At 32.4% G+C, this 17,634-nt stretch overlaps 2 protein-coding genes across 2 annotated transcripts; one reads left to right on the forward strand and one right to left on the reverse strand.

Annotated features, from left to right (window-relative positions):
* The first annotated feature begins 5,018 nt into the window (after positions 1–5,018).
* On the forward strand, positions 5,019–8,801 carry LOC133699189 (uncharacterized). Its single transcript, XM_062122344.1, has 2 exons — positions 5,019–5,394; positions 7,939–8,801. Exon 2 carries the CDS (start codon positions 8,000–8,002, stop codon positions 8,411–8,413), a length of 414 nt encoding a protein of 137 aa, XP_061978328.1. The 5' UTR covers positions 5,019–5,394; positions 7,939–7,999; the 3' UTR covers positions 8,414–8,801.
* A 1,757-nt stretch (positions 8,802–10,558) lies between these two features.
* Positions 10,559–13,284, reverse strand: LOC133698576 (probable receptor-like protein kinase At1g11050). Its single transcript, XM_062121552.1, is given in 2 exon segments — positions 10,559–11,037; positions 11,040–13,284. Coding segments are annotated over 2 exon segments (1,974 nt in total). The 5' UTR covers positions 12,987–13,284; the 3' UTR covers positions 10,559–11,010.
* Positions 13,285–17,634: the final 4,350 nt, after the last annotated feature.

A 17,634-nucleotide genomic window follows, 5' to 3' on the forward strand; every position in this document is an offset into this window, starting at 1 on the left:
TGTTTTTGTAGAAGAACCGACAGCAACATTCCTTGTCTTGGGATCACACGTGCACACCAAATGCTAATTGCACATCTCTAAATGGTGGCACACTGTCTACAACAATCTGTGGTCTTCCAATGAGTGATTATATAATTATTATATAAAAATATTAAACATTTGAGTGGAAAATACTTTTTATATGAATAATTAACCATATCAATTTTATTTTTTGTATTCAAATCCTTCTTTTATTTTTCATTCAAGTTCTTTTTTTTTAATTGGATCATTTTGCTTTTCATTTAACAAATCTCAACATTTTTTAAAATTTATATTTTTTTATTGAGTTACTTTTTATTTCTCTTATAATAATTATAGTGTAGTTTCGCAAAACTGCTACTTAATAAATCATGATATTTAAAATTATAAACATTTATTTATTTTTTTCTTTGTTTTTCTTTTGAGTTAACATAGACTTGGACAAGAAGGGAAAAAAATTCCATGTCCATTGAATCTTGAAGTGGACAGATCATGACCCTGCAATGAATTCTAGATTGATTTATTTCATAAATTTAAAATTTAAAATAGGTTTTAAATTCAAATAAATATTATCTTTACACAAGTTGAGACTAATACTTATTTATTTTTAAAATATTATCTTTTAAAAATAAATAAATAAATACTTATTTATTGTATTACTATAAAGATAATATTTATTTATTTTCTTAAAATTTAAAATAGCTTTCAAAATCTTTAACAAAATTGTATCTACCACATGTTTTTTTTTATATATATAAAGAAATAGCATATAATACACGCAACTCTTAAATTATAGATTAGACATGTGATTTTTTTAAACCATGCTATTTTACCAAATAAATTTTTAAATATGTTATTTCTTTAATTTTTTTTACTGTGTTGCTTTTTTTGTTTTTTTTAAAACCTCTATCACTAGTAGACTAGCAGTCACCAATTTCAGCTTTCTTTCATCGTAGAGACAAGGATGCTGATCAGCTAGCACAGGATGACAGAATTTGACCTTTGTTTTCAGGGAATGCCCACCATCTTTCTAATTCATTAAAGCATTCTTTATTCTTCATGCTACTAATTAATTGGCAATTTCATAAGACCAATCAATATTAAGTAGAAAATCTTCACTTAATTGATATGTAGTCGTGAATTATTACAAAAACTTAATGATATTAAATCTATATAAGTTTATCTTGAAAAACAAAAAGTTTTAAACTAATATCTCAACAGTTTCAGGAAAGTTTATATCATCTAAACCCTATCATATTTTTAAATAAAGAAATGATTGAGAAAACATCTGTTTTTGACGACATTAATAGAAAATAAATATATCTTACATATCATTAATGAAATAATAAGTATGGTAGGTCTTTTAAGAAAATTTTTTATACACTAATAAGTATAAGGTTATCATTACATCAAACATAAATGACTCATATAATTATTTTAGATGGAGAAGCATGACGGTTTATCATGCTTTCAATACCATTAATTTAGGAGATCATCTAAAATCAGACATATAGTCTTAGAACTTAGAAATAGTTGAATCAAAATGCTTTGAGTCTAGCATGCTTGCTAGACCCATGTTACCTTGGGCTTGACTAACTTTTGAACTCAAGTATTTTGGGTCTGACATGTATGCTGCCTTGAGCTTGACTGACCACCAAACCCAAGTTCTTTGGGTCTAACATATTTTCTGGATCCATGCTACCTTAGACTTGGTTAATCGTCACACTCAAGTCCTTTGAGTCTGTCATGTTTGTTAAACTCATGCTACCTTAGGATTTGCTAACCACCAAGCTCAAGTCCTTTAAGTCTGGCATGCTTGTCGAACCCATGCTACATTAAGCTTGATTGATTGCTAAGCCCGAGTTCTTTGAGTTTAACATGTTTTTCGGACTCACGCTACCTTGATATTTGCTAACTACCAAGTCCAAGTCCTTTAAGTCTAGCATGTTTGTCTGACCCATGCTACTTGGGCATGGCTAATCACCATGCCGAAGTCCTTTGGGTCTGCCATGTTTATTGGACTCACGTTACATCGGGCTTGACTGATCGCCAAACTCAAGTTCTTTGGGTCTGACATGATTATTGGACTTACGTTACCTTGGGTTTGGCTGACCACCAAGCCTAAGTCCTTTGAGTTTGTAATGTTTGTCAGAGCCATTTTGTTTTTAATTTTTTTTTCTATTTATAAAAATCTATAATAAAAAATATTGACTCATCAATTACAATTTTACCTTTTAAAAAAGATTAATTGTCCTTGAAGGGTAAAATGATCTTTTCATAAGATTAATTTGTCATTCTTTATTTATTTGGAGGAAATATTGTCTTTTTCAATTTTTTTTGTAATAGTTAAATTAATTTAATCCCTTAAAGTTAAAAAAAAGACTAACCTTGGGTTTACAAGTTTCATAGAAATTTCATTTTACTATAAATAATGTAATGACTCCATTGTCGTTATCATAAAAGAATATTATCCGACTTCATGAACTTATTAATAATTTCATAATAGAATTTTTGTTTTTATTATTTTTTCCTAGGGGAATTTTCATCATTTTGAAAATAAAATAAAATAAAAATGGAAAAAGTTACGCTTCAGTCGCTTCACAATCTTCAGGCAACGAATGCAACTAACTACGGTGGTTGTAGTTGTGCTTCCATTGCATCATTTAATTCATCTCGACACCTTCTTCCTTCTTGGGTGGCGTATGCATGGTGATTTGGTCCGGTTTGGTGTAGATTCCCTTTTCTTTTTCCCCATGCTTTTCTCTCTCCTCCACCTAAATTTGCATGCCGCCCTTTGAAAATATCACTTCAGCCCTTCAATGTTTTTGCCCTTTTGATTTAGTCTAAATTCTCTTAATTCTATTTTTATTTGAAAAATTATTTCAAATTAAAAATTATTTTTAATTTCATCATTCTTCAATTGTTTCATCCCTTTAATTTGGTTCTATTTTTTTTTATTTTTTTTTTATTTAAGGTGATTTCTTTTGATTGTTATGTTTTTTATTTAAGGTGATTTATAAAATTGATTTATTTTTGTGATTTTATCCTCCATTTTTTTTTCTATTAAATTGGTTGGGAATGACTTTCTTGATTAAGTTTGGATCTAAGATTTCATGAGTTATGATTTTGAAAAGTTAACTCAAGTTTAAGAGATTTATTCGAGTATGCTTTATTTTTCATGCTGTTAAATTATGATTGCTTTATATATATATATATATATATATATATATATATATATATATATAAAATCAAACTTGTCTTTTGGTTCTTTAAAGTGTCGCCTTAATAAAATAAAATCAACCCAGATGTATTATGGCATGAGTAAAGAAGTAACTGGTGTCTATTCCTAGTGCATGCGTGTACACACACACGGATTACCAACCTGAATATTGATGAGCTAATTACAGGGAACTAGGGATTATAAGCACACAATAAATCAAATATTAAGCATTATGTACTATGAAATTTGTATGTTTGGCCTTTCTCCACTCACTTAGAAAGTGTTGTCAAATAAATAATTATGTACATGGACCTTCTTTTCCCTTCTTCTCTTTTTTCTACACTCACCGAGAAACACTTCTCTACCCATCATTACCATTAGAGGAATATTAATCAAAATAATTACTTCCTTCTTAAAAAATAAAACATCAATGATTTGGCACCAAACAACCACACACTATAAAATACGTATATTTCTAGAAAAGCTTTAAAATAAATTTTTATACTTTTTAAATAGAAAAAACAAAGAAACGTGTCTCTTTTCACTTCCTGCTCAATAATTACAAAAACTTCAACTATGAAATGTAAAGAATAAGATCAACTAGTAAAAATATTGTGCAATAATGATGGAAATTTCCCAACCCCTTAAGATAAGAGTCATGGAAGAGATGTCGTCACCTCCAACAAGAACGGACAAGAAACAAAATGATGTTGTTGACATCAAAGTGTTCATCAACTAGTTGTAAAGTCAGCATCTTCCTGTCTTTATGAATTTTTTAAGTCATTCAAAATAGTGCCTCGCCATGCTCCTTGGACCACATTTTGCAAGCCATGGCACGACCTTCTTGCTTATCCTATGTCGTCATATCTCTTTAATGATGCTTATCCACTATGAAAGTTGTTAAAAATAGGAGAAGCTGTACATAGAGTTGAAGAAATTAATGTCATTGACAAGGATGATGATTTACACTTACTACTTTTTCCTATACCAATATCTAATCTTATTAAAATTAACAAAACAAAAAAAAAACCTAGAAAAAGGGTGCTTTTATTGCGCATTACCTTACAAAATACTATTCATTGCAATGATTTTTTTTTTACTTTTTTTTAATATATGTTTTTATTTTTTAAAATTTTTTTTATTCTTTAACATTTGATTTGGTAAAGATTGAATTTCATGATCTTTTATGATTTATTTTCTATGAGATTATTCAAATATCATGATATATGTCGTGAGTTTGATAGGTTAACACGGTTGGCTTGAGTTTTTTTTAATTAATATATATATTTTTAATTTCATTATTCAACATTAAGTTGATTAAGAATTATATTTCATGATTTGTTTTGATTTACTTTCTATGATGTTATTTCGGTCTCATGATATGGGTTAACTAGGGTAGACTTTAATTGTTTTATTCTGTCATTTTTAGGTTGATTTTTTTTCAATCCTTATCCTTCAATAATGAGTTGATTGAGAATTATTGATTTTTTTCTATAAGATTTTTTTTCAATCTTAAAACCCTCAATTGTGATCCAAAAAATTCTCAACCTTTTTTTTTTTTTGTTATGCTCAATTATTGATCCAATTTCAACCCAAGCTATATGTTTTTGGTTTTGTTTTTTTGTGTTTTTGTATTTTTTTCATGATTTATTATTTTTTTACACAAAAATTAAATAAAAAGAAAAAAATAACAAAATGATTAAAATTAACTAAAATTATTAATTAAGACATATGTTTTAGATTTTTTTAAAAAAATATATACAAAAATGAAGGTAAAAAATTTGGCTACAACAAATCTCAACCATGAGATTTATTAATCTTATGAGAACTAATTTTGGGAAGACTGATCATGTAAAATTAGCGAGCTCATATTATTAGGCCATGTCTTGGACCCCTTATTATGGCTTAGGCTTTTTGCCATGGGTTTCAAAACCCTTCACCAAATATTTGTTACGGTTTATGCTCATTATGGGTCCTTGGGCTGAGAAACACACATGAATCCATAAGAACTTTGTCCCAAAAAAGACCCACGATTGTAACTGAAATTTGATTCATCATTCATTTTCAGACAGTCAGAAGCAGCATTTGTGCCGGCACTTGGGAACTTGAGTTGACTTGAGCCTTTTCAACAGCCAGCAGAACCGACCGTTTCTCAGGTAAATTCCCTTCTCTAATTCTTTGCCATGATGCTGATAATCTTGTATTTTTCTTAGGACATGCAAAGGCACTTGTTGCTTGAACTTACACTGTTTCTCTGTCTGCTACTATCTGCTAAATTCAGTTAGATGTATGCTGGTTTGGACTTTATAGATGTTAATGATGTTGTTTCCCCGGGAAACTATGCTGGAGTTTAGATTAGCAAAGAACTGAGAGAGTGTATGCGGGGCTTGTTGTAGCTTAGGTTTCAAAGCTGCTACTGGGGAGCTGTAGAGGGATTTTGTTGGCGGTGGATGAGGCATTTGAAGATGGGCATCTTTTGTTTAGCTGTTTTACGTCAGTTCCGTAGATTGGTAAATTTTCTTAGGGGAGATTGCTTGAAGGTTGTGTCATTAGGTGTAAGGGAAGATTTGTAGCTGCTTCTTGGAAAAGCAGCTGTATGTTGTCAGTCTCTCAAGATATAAGATTAAGGGCGGAGCCCGGGATATTTCGAGCTATTAAATAAATATATAAATATTTTTTAAAATTAATTATTAATTTATATACATAAATTTTTAAAGTTAACAATAAAATTTTAATACAAATACACTATAAAAAATATTAAAAAATAAATTTAAAAGTACATAAAATTAAAGGAAAAATAAAAGTAAACTCACTATTAAAATTACATCATTCGATATTTTGTGAAATATAATTCATCTATAATCGAATCTGAATCGATATTGTAACAACCCCTTCAACTGGGATAAAATAACAATCTCATGTCAACTGAAAAATAAAGTAATTAAATTTTTTCCCTCTCTCAATTCCTCCTTCCTTCACTTGTTTCTTTTTTAGATTAATGTTTTATAAGTTGGACATTGTAAGTTTATAAAGTTATTCTCTTATTTTTTTTTATTTTTTTTTCTTGGATTTTTTTATGTTTTCCCCTTACTTTTCTCTATTTCTCTCTAACCTTTTCTTTTCTTTCTTTCTTTCTCTATTCTGCTTCTGCCCATTCGGTAATATATAAAAAGAAAAAAGAACTTATTTATTTTATTTTTTAATGACAAATAACTAATTTACTTTTAATGAGTTGTTTTGCTTTTATTTGATGGTGTTTTTTTAAGATCCGTTCATCCTAAAGTTTTAATCAGATTTTATTCGATATATTTTAAGATCCCTCATAAAATTTCAGCTTAATCTGATGGTTGAATTGATGGTCAAATTGAAAATTATATCCAATAATATAAAACTGGTCAAATTGTGATTTTTTATTAAATTTCTGAATTTTTTAAAAAATTTTGAAATTTTAACCTCAGCTAAAACATCATATTAAAAGGCTTCACGTAAATTTTCAGAATTTTTTAATAATTCAATCAAAAATTACAAATTTTTTTTATATAAAACTAATAAAAAAATATTGATAAAATCTTGAGATGTACCATAAGATACAAATACAAAATAGATATAAACGTATTTGGTTAAAGAGAGAGACTAAAACATAAAATAAATCTATTGTTCTGGGACAGTTTTATAATGTACTTTCAAAACAAGAAGTACATGGAGACATCTTCTCGATCTCCTCTATCCCCATTGAATCTGTTTTTTCTGTCTTTGAGATAGTAACCAAATGCCACCGTAGTGATTGATAAGTCTTCTTTTGAGGAGGTGATAGGAGTAGTAGGATCTTATTGTAAGTGTTTGATTTGGTGAAGAAGAATCTTTATGGTGATTGCATTTGGATTTATTATTGGTGGGTTCTGATAAAAGGGTATTGATTTTGAGCTATATCGAGGGTGAAAGGATGGGTGGGCGCAATGGGGTTTAACGTTCGAATAGTTTCAAATAATTGGGATTTGGATTCAGTGAATGCTCTGCTGGGCTTGTTTTTATGCTGCATAACATAGCAGGAGTGTAGACGAAGTAGACTGAAATCTAAAGAATTTCTCTTGGCTAAGTGGGTTATAAAGTGTGTTGATAGGAGGTATTGAAAAGTGCTAGGTGGCTTTGGATGATCTAAGACCTTAGCATCTTACTGCTGAATATTTAAGGATGCACGAGAAAAATGGCAATCAGACCTCATTTCTCTTTCCATTTTTCCTTAGTTATTCACTAATTGGGCAATTGTAATCAGCATTCAATGTATTTTACTAAAATCTAGAAGTTTAGGTTTCAGGCTGTCATCTGGACTAGTTTCTTTCTTGTTTCCATTAACCAATTTAAACCTGATCTGGCATAAGCAGTTGTTTTCAGTGAATTCTCATCGCTTTGCAAGAAATTATGATTGCTTGTTGGATATTATATAAAGTCGTACTTGGCCTGCCATCATCACTGATAAGCTTATAAACAATGTCATATAATTTGAAACAACCTCCTTCTCTGCAGCTACGAATCAAGTAAACTCTATATGTACACGACGTGACTCATATCTGCATTTTCCAAGAGAATGTATTTCAGTTGACACATTCATCAGACTGGGGACTGTATTTTTGATTACTTGTTATTCCAATGCTGACTGACATGTAATGCTTGCATATTTGTTAATTGATTGCTGCCACCAGATTCATTCAGAAGAAGCTACCATCTACCTGTTGCAACTCTGAAAAACCAGTGCTTTCTCAAATGGAATCAGATACAGTAGAGCACAATGGAGGATGCCATTGCAGGAGAGTAAGATGGCGAGTCCAAGCACCAAGTAGTGTTGTAGCTTGGCAATGCAATTGTTCAGATTGTTCCATGAGGGGCAACATATCCTTCATTATCCCTTCTGAGAAGTTTGAGCTTCTGGGAGATTCCAAAGAATTCCTTACGACCTACACCTTTGGCACGCATACGGCAAAGCACACATTCTGTAAGGTTTGTGGCATAACTTCGTTTTTCATTCCACGATCAAATCCAGATGACGTCGCAGTTACATTCAAATGCGTTGACCCAGGGACTCTCAATGATGTTGAGATTAAGCACTATGATGGGATTAATTGGGAAAGCTCATACAAACAGACAGGCATTGCTTCATGCTCTAAAGGTGCGGACTGAAGGGCCACTCTTTCTACAACCACTGTCCTCTGCTTCCCTTCCTATAGGCAAAGTACAACATTTTGACAATACCTTCTGCTGCTAACAGATTGCAGACTTTCACATAATGCGCATACTTGGCCATTTTGCATTTCAATAAAAGTTTCTCTTTCATTCAAGTAAGCCTGTCTCTGCTCTAATAGCAAATGTTGTGATATCGCTTTTTTGGAACATTCAATTTAGCAAAGGAGGTGTTGTCAATAGGCCAAAACTTGTGGTCTTCGACTCTTCGCCCTGTTTCCTTCTGTTGCTATGGACACGCTAAGGCTATGGTTTCTCTAGCCACAGCCTTTGCCGCGTGAATCTTGTTACTTGAAATAAAAAATAAAAAAAATTCAAGGAGTGCTAACTGCTAAGTGAGAGAGAGACTAGCAGGCTATGTTTGGAACGCGGTTCAAGTAGTATTTTTAAAAATTTAAAATTTTTATTTTATTTAAAATTAATATTTTTTTAATATATTAATATCAAAAATAATTTTTAAAAATTAAAAAAAAAACATCTTCTTAATATATTTTTAAAAAATTAACATTTTATATCGTAACCCTACTACAATTGTAAAGCATTGATTCCTGAATTTATCATCCCTGTTTATGGGGGTAGAGGCCCAGAAAACCCAAAAATCAACTAATTACACACCTAAAGTCACCTCCACCTTTATAATCTCGGTTCAGAAATTCCACCATAAAGCTTGGAGAAGTAGGCGTATAAATGGTCTTTTCGACCACGATTGCTGACATCTTTCTTAAAATGTCCTTGAAAAGATTATGGGAGTCTTTCTTAAAATTTCTTGGGAGAATGATAAGGAAATACTTGACATATTCAAGCTTTCAAAATACAGAAATACTTTAATTTCCGTTGAATCTTGGATGTGTGGGATCAATTGCTGAACCATAGTGTCATCAACACAGAGGCATTTCTTCACCTGCAAAATTAAACTTCATCAATTCTAGTATTCTACTAGTTTGAGGTTCTGTTTGTTTATGCGATGCTGCATGATGCAGTCCATATTTTACCCGATCATATATTTAATATTTAATTAATCAATATACACTATAATTTTGCCTCAAACTCACTTTTGTAACCTTGTTTAAAAAAGAGTCACATTTTATAGGTAACTTTTCAATCAACACTAGCCCCTTGTTATGACCTCTTTGAATGGTCGCTAGGCAAACATACAACCGGCAACAAACCAAACAATTATAATCCTCGGAAGTTTTGGATCAACTTCCACAAGATAGAAATTAATGAACTGAATCTTGTTGGCTTCAATGTTTCTTCAGTTGCATTCCTGAAAGTTATGTACCTTTTAACCTTTACTTATCAGTCTCATTACTTTGCTGGTATGGTCTTTAATTTTTATTTTCTCATGTCCTGTTGGTATGCTCGACTAGAAACGAAGCTGAAGTTCTTGCTATGTATTCTTAGTCTTCGGAAATCAGCCCCAACCTTTCCTCTTTTGAGTTTTGTTTTGGGCTTAGCTTTTTTCAGGTATTGGTCTGCTAACCATTTTTGTTGTGATAGTAAGGTTATTTGAACTGTGTTTTGTTTACCAGTCTTGGCATGGCTACCTCTTGTAGTCTCAGGTCACATGAAAATCCATTGCAATTTCTCTTCAATGTCAATGATATCAATGATCCTATTAAAAAAAAAGACATGGATATCCTCTAGTTCTGCAGAATGTGCCGGGGAGGTACATTTTATCTAGGCTGGACATTAGCAGCTTGGATTAATTATTCATGTCCAAGAAAAGAACAGACAACCACAGAACAGGGAAGTGAAAGAAATATATAGAAAAGTTTGTATGAACAGAAAGCAGAACAGCAATGGTGAGTAGCCAGGGTACGATTTATAGGGGAACAAATATATTGATTGAAAACAGAACATATGTTGCTTGAAAATACGTGAATGGTTTAAGGTCTTTGCAGCTTCACTGACAATTCATTCATCTTCCTGGATGAATGGAGGGAATTTCATTAATCAAAGAACCAGGCTAAGGAAACCTGATTACAGAAGCAGCAATTCATCTACAGTTTTGGAATTTTAGGGTAAACTTCTATTTTCTCAGAAATGGTTTGTCATAAATTTTGTTTCTAAAATAAGAGGCAGTTGTCAAAATTCCAATCCTATTGCCTATCCGTTCAATCTTATACAATCAAACTGATACTTTAAGGCAATGATTTCATCCAAAGTAGCAGGTTAAACAAAAAAATATTGTATATTCATGTACATCTTCAAAATTATACTACGTATACTTTACCGATCCTTGCCAAAATTTGGGTGCTTCAGAACATCAAAGCATCAGTGTTGGTAAGTCTGACTAAATTCTGCCACAACCAATAATACCGTAAGCTCTCAAGTCCTAGCTTGACATGCTCAGGAATTAACCTCCACAGAGTGACCATACCGTTTAATGGCTCAACATATTTTAGATGCATCTTCTTTACCACTCATTCCTGGAAATGGAGGTTAACTCTTGAAAGAGGCCTGCTACATGCATACTTCCACCTCTCAAGATCCATTAGGTAATGCACAAAAATGGCATTTAAGGACATTAGTGCTTACCTAAGCATGTCTCCAGAAAGTAATTTTGGTCCCCACTCAATGCTGGTGAGATGCTGAAGTTATTGCCATCAGCATGGAACGAAGGATGCCCAAGAGGCATTGGTCGATCTGGAATTGGTGGAACTTCAATATCTCCCTCTAACATTTTCAACGCAACAAGAATGGTTGGCCTTAGAGCCACCATTACATGAGCACACAAAATCCCAACCAGCACAAACCTCTCCATTATCCCTTTCGGATTTGAATTAGAAGAATCCCCACATCTCAACAAAGAAGCATCCAAAGCCTCTTCCACTTTTCCAGCTTTCACCAACGACCAGACCCAGTCGGTGATCAAGAGAGCACGAGGTGAACCCCCTGAAGACAAATCAAGAGCTTTTCTCCCACACATTATCTCCAAAACAACCACTCCAAAGCTATAAACATCGCTCTTCTCAGTCAATTGACCATAAAGAGCATATTCGGGTGCTAAGTACCCATGAGTTCCAGCCACTCTTGTAGTAAGATGAGATTGTCCTTCCTTACTCTGCTTTACCAACCCAAAATCGGCAACTCTTGCTCTCATATCAGCATCTAACAATATATTGGTCCCCTTGATATCTCTATGATATATTGCAGGCTTCACTCCATAGTGCAAATAAGCTAATCCCTTTGCCACATCCAAAATTATGCTCTTTCTTTGAGGCCAACTTAAAGGTTGCTTTCCAATTTGATTACCTGATGATGGAAATAGATGGTCATCGAGATTTCCATTTGACATGTAATCATAAACAAGATACCTTTGATTCCCTCTCTCATCATTATTTCCATCATCATCATCATCATCAATCACACAACACCCTCTGAGTGGGACCAAATTCCTGTGCTTCAAGTTGCTAATAATCTCAACCTCATTGCAAAACTCCGCAGCACCCTGAAAATCAGATTCTATAACCCTTTTAATAGCCACCACTGTCCCATCAGATAAAGTCCCCTTGTAAACAAAACCAAACCCACCTCTCCCTATAAAATTCTTCTGCGAAAAATTATCTGTTGCCTTCTCAAGATCCTGAATTTTAAACCAAATTGACCCTGTATTCGGCCTCAGTTTAGGCCTAGACCCTTGCTGTTCATCTAAATCAAAACCAAACCCTGAATTCTTTTTCCTTCTCCATTTCTTATCATACCAAAAATACAATCCTAACAAACTAAACATTACCAAAAGAGCAACACCGGCACCAGTTAAGCCAAATACAAGAGCAGAATGAGCCTTACTAGCTGAACCAACACGTGAATTTAACTCCAAACCCAATATACATGAAACAGCACCATCACTTTCAGGACCAAACTCATTAACAATACCAGCAGCATAAAGAATTGCAAAGTAAAAACAATTTGTAGCATGGGTTTGATTACCATCAATAGACAACAACATGGACTGTACTTTATAACCAGCTCTAACACATCCATCACAAGCTGTATTATCAGTGAGATCAGACTTGCAAGCTGTATCAAGCGAAGTTGACTTACCAAGTCGAGCAACCCAATCTTGTAATGACTCTATACGGGCACAGATGTTTGGTTTTGTTACAAACTGTAAAGGGTCCAGGCAGTATGAGACGAGATTGTTGGCAAGAGAAAAAGAGTTGAGCTTTGACTGGTAATCTCGGAGGCAAGAATTAGAGGTGGCTAAGTTTGGGAGACGAAAAAGAGAGGTTTCCTTGAGATGTTGGGCTATCGCGACCCCAAAGAGGGACAGTAAACTTTGACAACATTGGGGCTTGCTAGTGGTGTTGGTATTGTCATTTTCATCAGGAGGTTGGAAGTTCTGACAAAGACTCCTGTTCCATGGGATTCTTAAGACATAGCTGAAGTCCATGGGACATGTTGCTGCTGTACTGGTGGTGGTTTCTGCGACTGCATAGGTGTGTGCGCGACAGAGTAATATCAAGACAAGAAACCTTAACAGATCAAGATCAGGGCTACCCCCCATGTCCAGCTTTAGATTTTGCTTTGGATTTATTTATCTTTTTTTTTTTTGGTATAAGATTTATTTATCTTGGCTTATGAGCGATGGCTTGAACTGCAGAGAGAAAGAGAGAGAGAGGAAAAGAAAGAAATCATTTGGAAAGATTTGGTCAAACGCTTACTTCAAGGGGTGGCGTTGCAGGCAGGACTTCAAGTTCGATGCTTTCTCGTGGACTAGACGTGCTACAGAGGTTGGCAGTAGATGGCATGGTTGGGCTTAAGAAAAGGAGAAATGGCTGGCTGCTTTCTGGAGGTCTCATAACAGTGATTTCACTGGCATGGCCTTTTTTCAACCACTTGATGAGATCTTGTGGTCCATCGTATCTGCATAAAATATTAACATCAATTGTATCCATTAAAAAGAATATCAAACTCCAATTTTAACGATAGTTTTCAGATTCAAGCATATCACTACAGTAAATTATTTCAATCTGAAACAGTATTATTTTATTTATTTTTTATTTTTAGATTGAGTTTAGTCGGTTAAAAGTCAACTATATTTGATTATAATAATATCAAAATTAATTTAATTTAAAACAGACTTGACTCAAACTTTAAACTATTAATTTTCTGAATGAATCCATCAACTAGAGTTTAAAAACTATAATTTTAATTCCATCTTATTTTATTATTTTTTGATATCTTAGATATATTTATAGAATATGTCAAGGAAAACCCTTTTGAATATAAACAAATTCTCTTTGAATAATTTTAATGACACTAAATATGTCATTCAATATATTTAAGAGAATAAAATAAATTTTATTGAATACTGATTTTAAAATTTAAATTCAAAAAATCTAGAAAATAAATAAAATTTCTATACCATTAAATCAATCAATTGGGTTATCAAGGAAGAGTATTACAAACAAATAAGTTAGACACAGCCAATAAAAACCCAAATGAGTGGTCTCATGTACCTAACATGTTGACAATAGATAACATGTTGACAATAGATAAAGCCGTACTGATGGGACCTGTTCCTCGTCTTTCGGCTGCGCTTCACAATCGACAAAAACCAATTGCCCGCGAAAAGCTTACCGGTGCATGACGTAATTTTTTACAATATTTTTTTTAATTTTAAAAATTTAACATTAATATTTATACATTAAAATAGTATAAAAAATTAAAAAAATTAATTTAAATTTTTTTAAAAAATAATTTTTGTAAACATATTTTTACATCACAAAATAAACATTACCTTGGCTTGTAGCGTGCGGAAGACACTTTGCTCGTCATGTTGAGATCTTGCCCTACTTAGATTTCCATCATTGTTTTTCTTATGACCTAAGAGGTGCTTGACTTTCACTAAGCTATCCTGTCAAAATTATAACATTTTGTACGGGGGCTACTCCCTTAACTTTAACTTTCTTCTATTTGATATGACATTATTACACTTATTTGACATTTTCATTAATGCTATGTTTTTTTTATATTTAAAAATTATTTTTTTTATTTTTAGATTATTTTAATGCGCTGATTTTAAAAATAATTTTTTTAAAATAAAAATATTATTTTGATACATTTCTAAGTGAAAAAGCATTTTGAAAAACAACCGCAACCACACTACCAAACAAGCCTAATAGTAATTGTAGAAATTTATTTAAAATTTTTTTAGATCATTTTAATATTTTAATATAAGAAAATAAATTTTAGTATAATGCATGTCATCACTAGATATCAGACAAATCAAACTGCCTTTCACTTGCTATAAGAGGAGAAAGCAGTCGTGAAGGCTAAGCTAAGGGATCTCAAGGTGACATATGCTTTCTTAAAAGATGAGATGCAAGGTGTTGTTGTCCTTTGCCTAAGCTCTATTGAGTAGTGGATTCAAGAGGCTTTGCATGAAGTAAACACCATGAGGTAGACTATTATAGAATTGGATGCATCTAAAGATACTTTATGTCTTGAGCTTGAAGCTGCCAGGAAGGAAGCCCAAAGCTCCCATGTGAGGCTGGAGGCTCTAAAGAATTCTTCTAGGAAGTTCTAAGAGGTTTTTAAGGGATTAATAGTCTTGTCCGAAGTGATTGGGGACAAGATCTTTTTAGCTATGTCCAATATGTACTTTTACAACCACTTTAGGGAAATGCATGTGGACTTTAGTATTGCCTTTCATCCCATCCCCGTGCCTGATTTTGAGGATGTAGGGCTGCTGTTGCCCAACGACATGAATATTTGGCTAAGAAGCTTGGGCTAGATATCTAACCCATGCTCAGGAACCAAGAATATATACTAATAAAATAGAAAAGACATCAAACACCCACTATCACATTTTGACAGAATCTAAAACTACCTTATTTTATCAAAATCAGTCACAAAACATATTGTTTTGGACACTCAATAACATCAACAACAACTCCAAACAAAATTTAAACAATAAAAACAATATTTTTATGTGTTAATAAAAAAATAAAAAACATCATAACACTAAAACAAGTTCGAAAAAAATATTAAAAGAGGTTTAAAAATTAAAAAAAAACATGAATAAACAGGCCACATGGACTCCACCCTTTAGTTTGTACATGATTATACCTTCTTCAAGCTTGCTGACTATAAGTTGTTATTTTTTCTTCTCTTTTCCTTCTTTCTCTTTCACTCTTTTTCTTTCCAAATCTTGTTAGACTTTTTATGTTAAGCTCTTGAACTTTTTAAAATAGGGTATATTAATAGAGTTTTTTACCCATGTTTTTTTTTTCTCTCTCCTTTTCCTTTGATTTCTAGAGGTATTTCTAGGTTTTTTGGTAGATTCCCTGAAAGATTGATCAAAACTTAGCCATTTAATCAAAGTGAAAGGGTTTCGACAAAAGCTAACAATTGAAAGCTCTTGTACTAAACTGGTTTTGCAATGGTGGTTTGGTTTTAGAGGCACTTGGTGGTTTTAGTTTTAGGGGTACTTGGTGGTTTTGCTAAACTTGGAAGGCAAAGAGCTATTTCTAGCCTTTTGATCTTGAGAGGGAGGTTTTAAAGTCATTGATAAGAATCATTTGAGAAGTTTTAAGTTTAAACACATGAAAAACTGGGTGTCACAGTCTAGGTTGACTAGGTTGACCATTTTTTAGGCTTTATTAGAGCAACTCCAATGTAAATATCATTGTAAACCACCTGAACTTGGTAGAGAATGTGCATACCTTTTATTTAGATCCAACATTTCTCAATTTAAAGGTTTGTAGTTTCACATTTATTTGTTAAAAGGTGTAAACTTGATCAGCTTAGAATTTAAAATTGTAGTGATGACTGATCAAGGACAAGATGTTGGAGACTTCTATATAAAAATTAGGGTGTAAATGTCCAATTTCATGGAAATGGGGTTATAGAAAGGATGTTCTTCTTCCTTTTACAAAAACTTCCATGCTATTTAGAGGTTTATAACTCCATAATGAGCTATTGAAAAGTGCCAACCTGATCATTATTTTTTTCTATAAGAAGAAGAAAACTAGTGGACGACATGTCATCCATGTCCTTTCATTAAAATCGAATGACATGTCGTTTATTAAAAACCCTAAAAATTAGGGCTCTTAATTGATTTTTGTTGAAAATCAATTTAGTCTATTTTCTTCTAATCGTGGTATATGCACCCTTAATTGACTCATAATCCTTGCAATTACACCCTTAGAATTTTTGACTTGAATCCCTTTATTAAAGCGCCTTTTACAAAGAAATCATTAGTTTTTAATTTGTTCAATTTCATATTTAATTAACCACTAAAATTTCAATTACTTTCAATCCATATAATCACGCCCCACTTACTAGTTGGTCCTTAGTCTTGAGAATATGCAATTAAGCCCTTAAATGGCCTCTAAACTTTATTTTTTTTACAATTAAACCCCTGATTTAACCATTTAAATCTTTCAAAGTCTAATTTCAATCCTCAAACTTCAATTTCTTTTAATTAACACCTAAATTGACTGTAAAAACTGCTTTTCCTTGTAATTAAGTCCTCAATAAAATTAATTAAGCTTTCTAAAATTCTTATTGAGTCTTTACTCATCCAAATTTGTGTTTCTTTACCCCAGATAAAAATATTTTCACTAGTTGGGTCTTTTGTTAATCAAAATTGGGTTGCCAATCTTATACATTTTAGTTCTCCAACCTTTCCATTTGTCATCTTTGTCTTTTACCACTAATCTTGAAAAATCTTTTAGTCTTTCTTTATGTATATTCTCTTGTATTTTTTTATTATAAAAGTATATATTTTATGTGTGGTAAAAAATGAGTAACAACAAGGTAATTGCTCTGGGGAGAAGGTATTATTCCCTTTTATTGATGGTGTTGTCTTTCCCATCTTTGGAGAATGTGCTATCACACTAAGGAGAACATTTATCCCTTCTAATATAAGTTGTGTAATTGCACTAAGAAAATCAAGTCTATCCCATCCTTGGAAGGTTGTAGGGCTGATAACTACTTCGATTTTATATCTGGAGTTAGTGTAGCCTTAGCCTTTGGGCATTCCCTGAGGGAGACAAAAATCATATTAGATCAATGAATATTATATACTTAATTAACTACGATGCAATTTTAAATTATTTGAGTGTCATGCGTGAGGAAGACCTTTTCCCTTCGTATCTTGGAGATCATAAGTATTGACCTTTATTATCCTTGTGATTTTGAAGGGA

Source organism: Populus nigra, chromosome 7, assembly GCF_951802175.1.
Source record: "Populus nigra chromosome 7, ddPopNigr1.1, whole genome shotgun sequence".
NCBI classification, from domain to species: domain Eukaryota; kingdom Viridiplantae; phylum Streptophyta; class Magnoliopsida; order Malpighiales; family Salicaceae; genus Populus; species Populus nigra.

Bases quoted from the DNA above. Each gene is read 5' to 3' on its own strand.
- LOC133699189 (XM_062122344.1), top strand. From the start codon at position 8,000: ATGGAATCAGATACAGTAGAGCACAATGGAGGATGCCATTGCAGGAGA.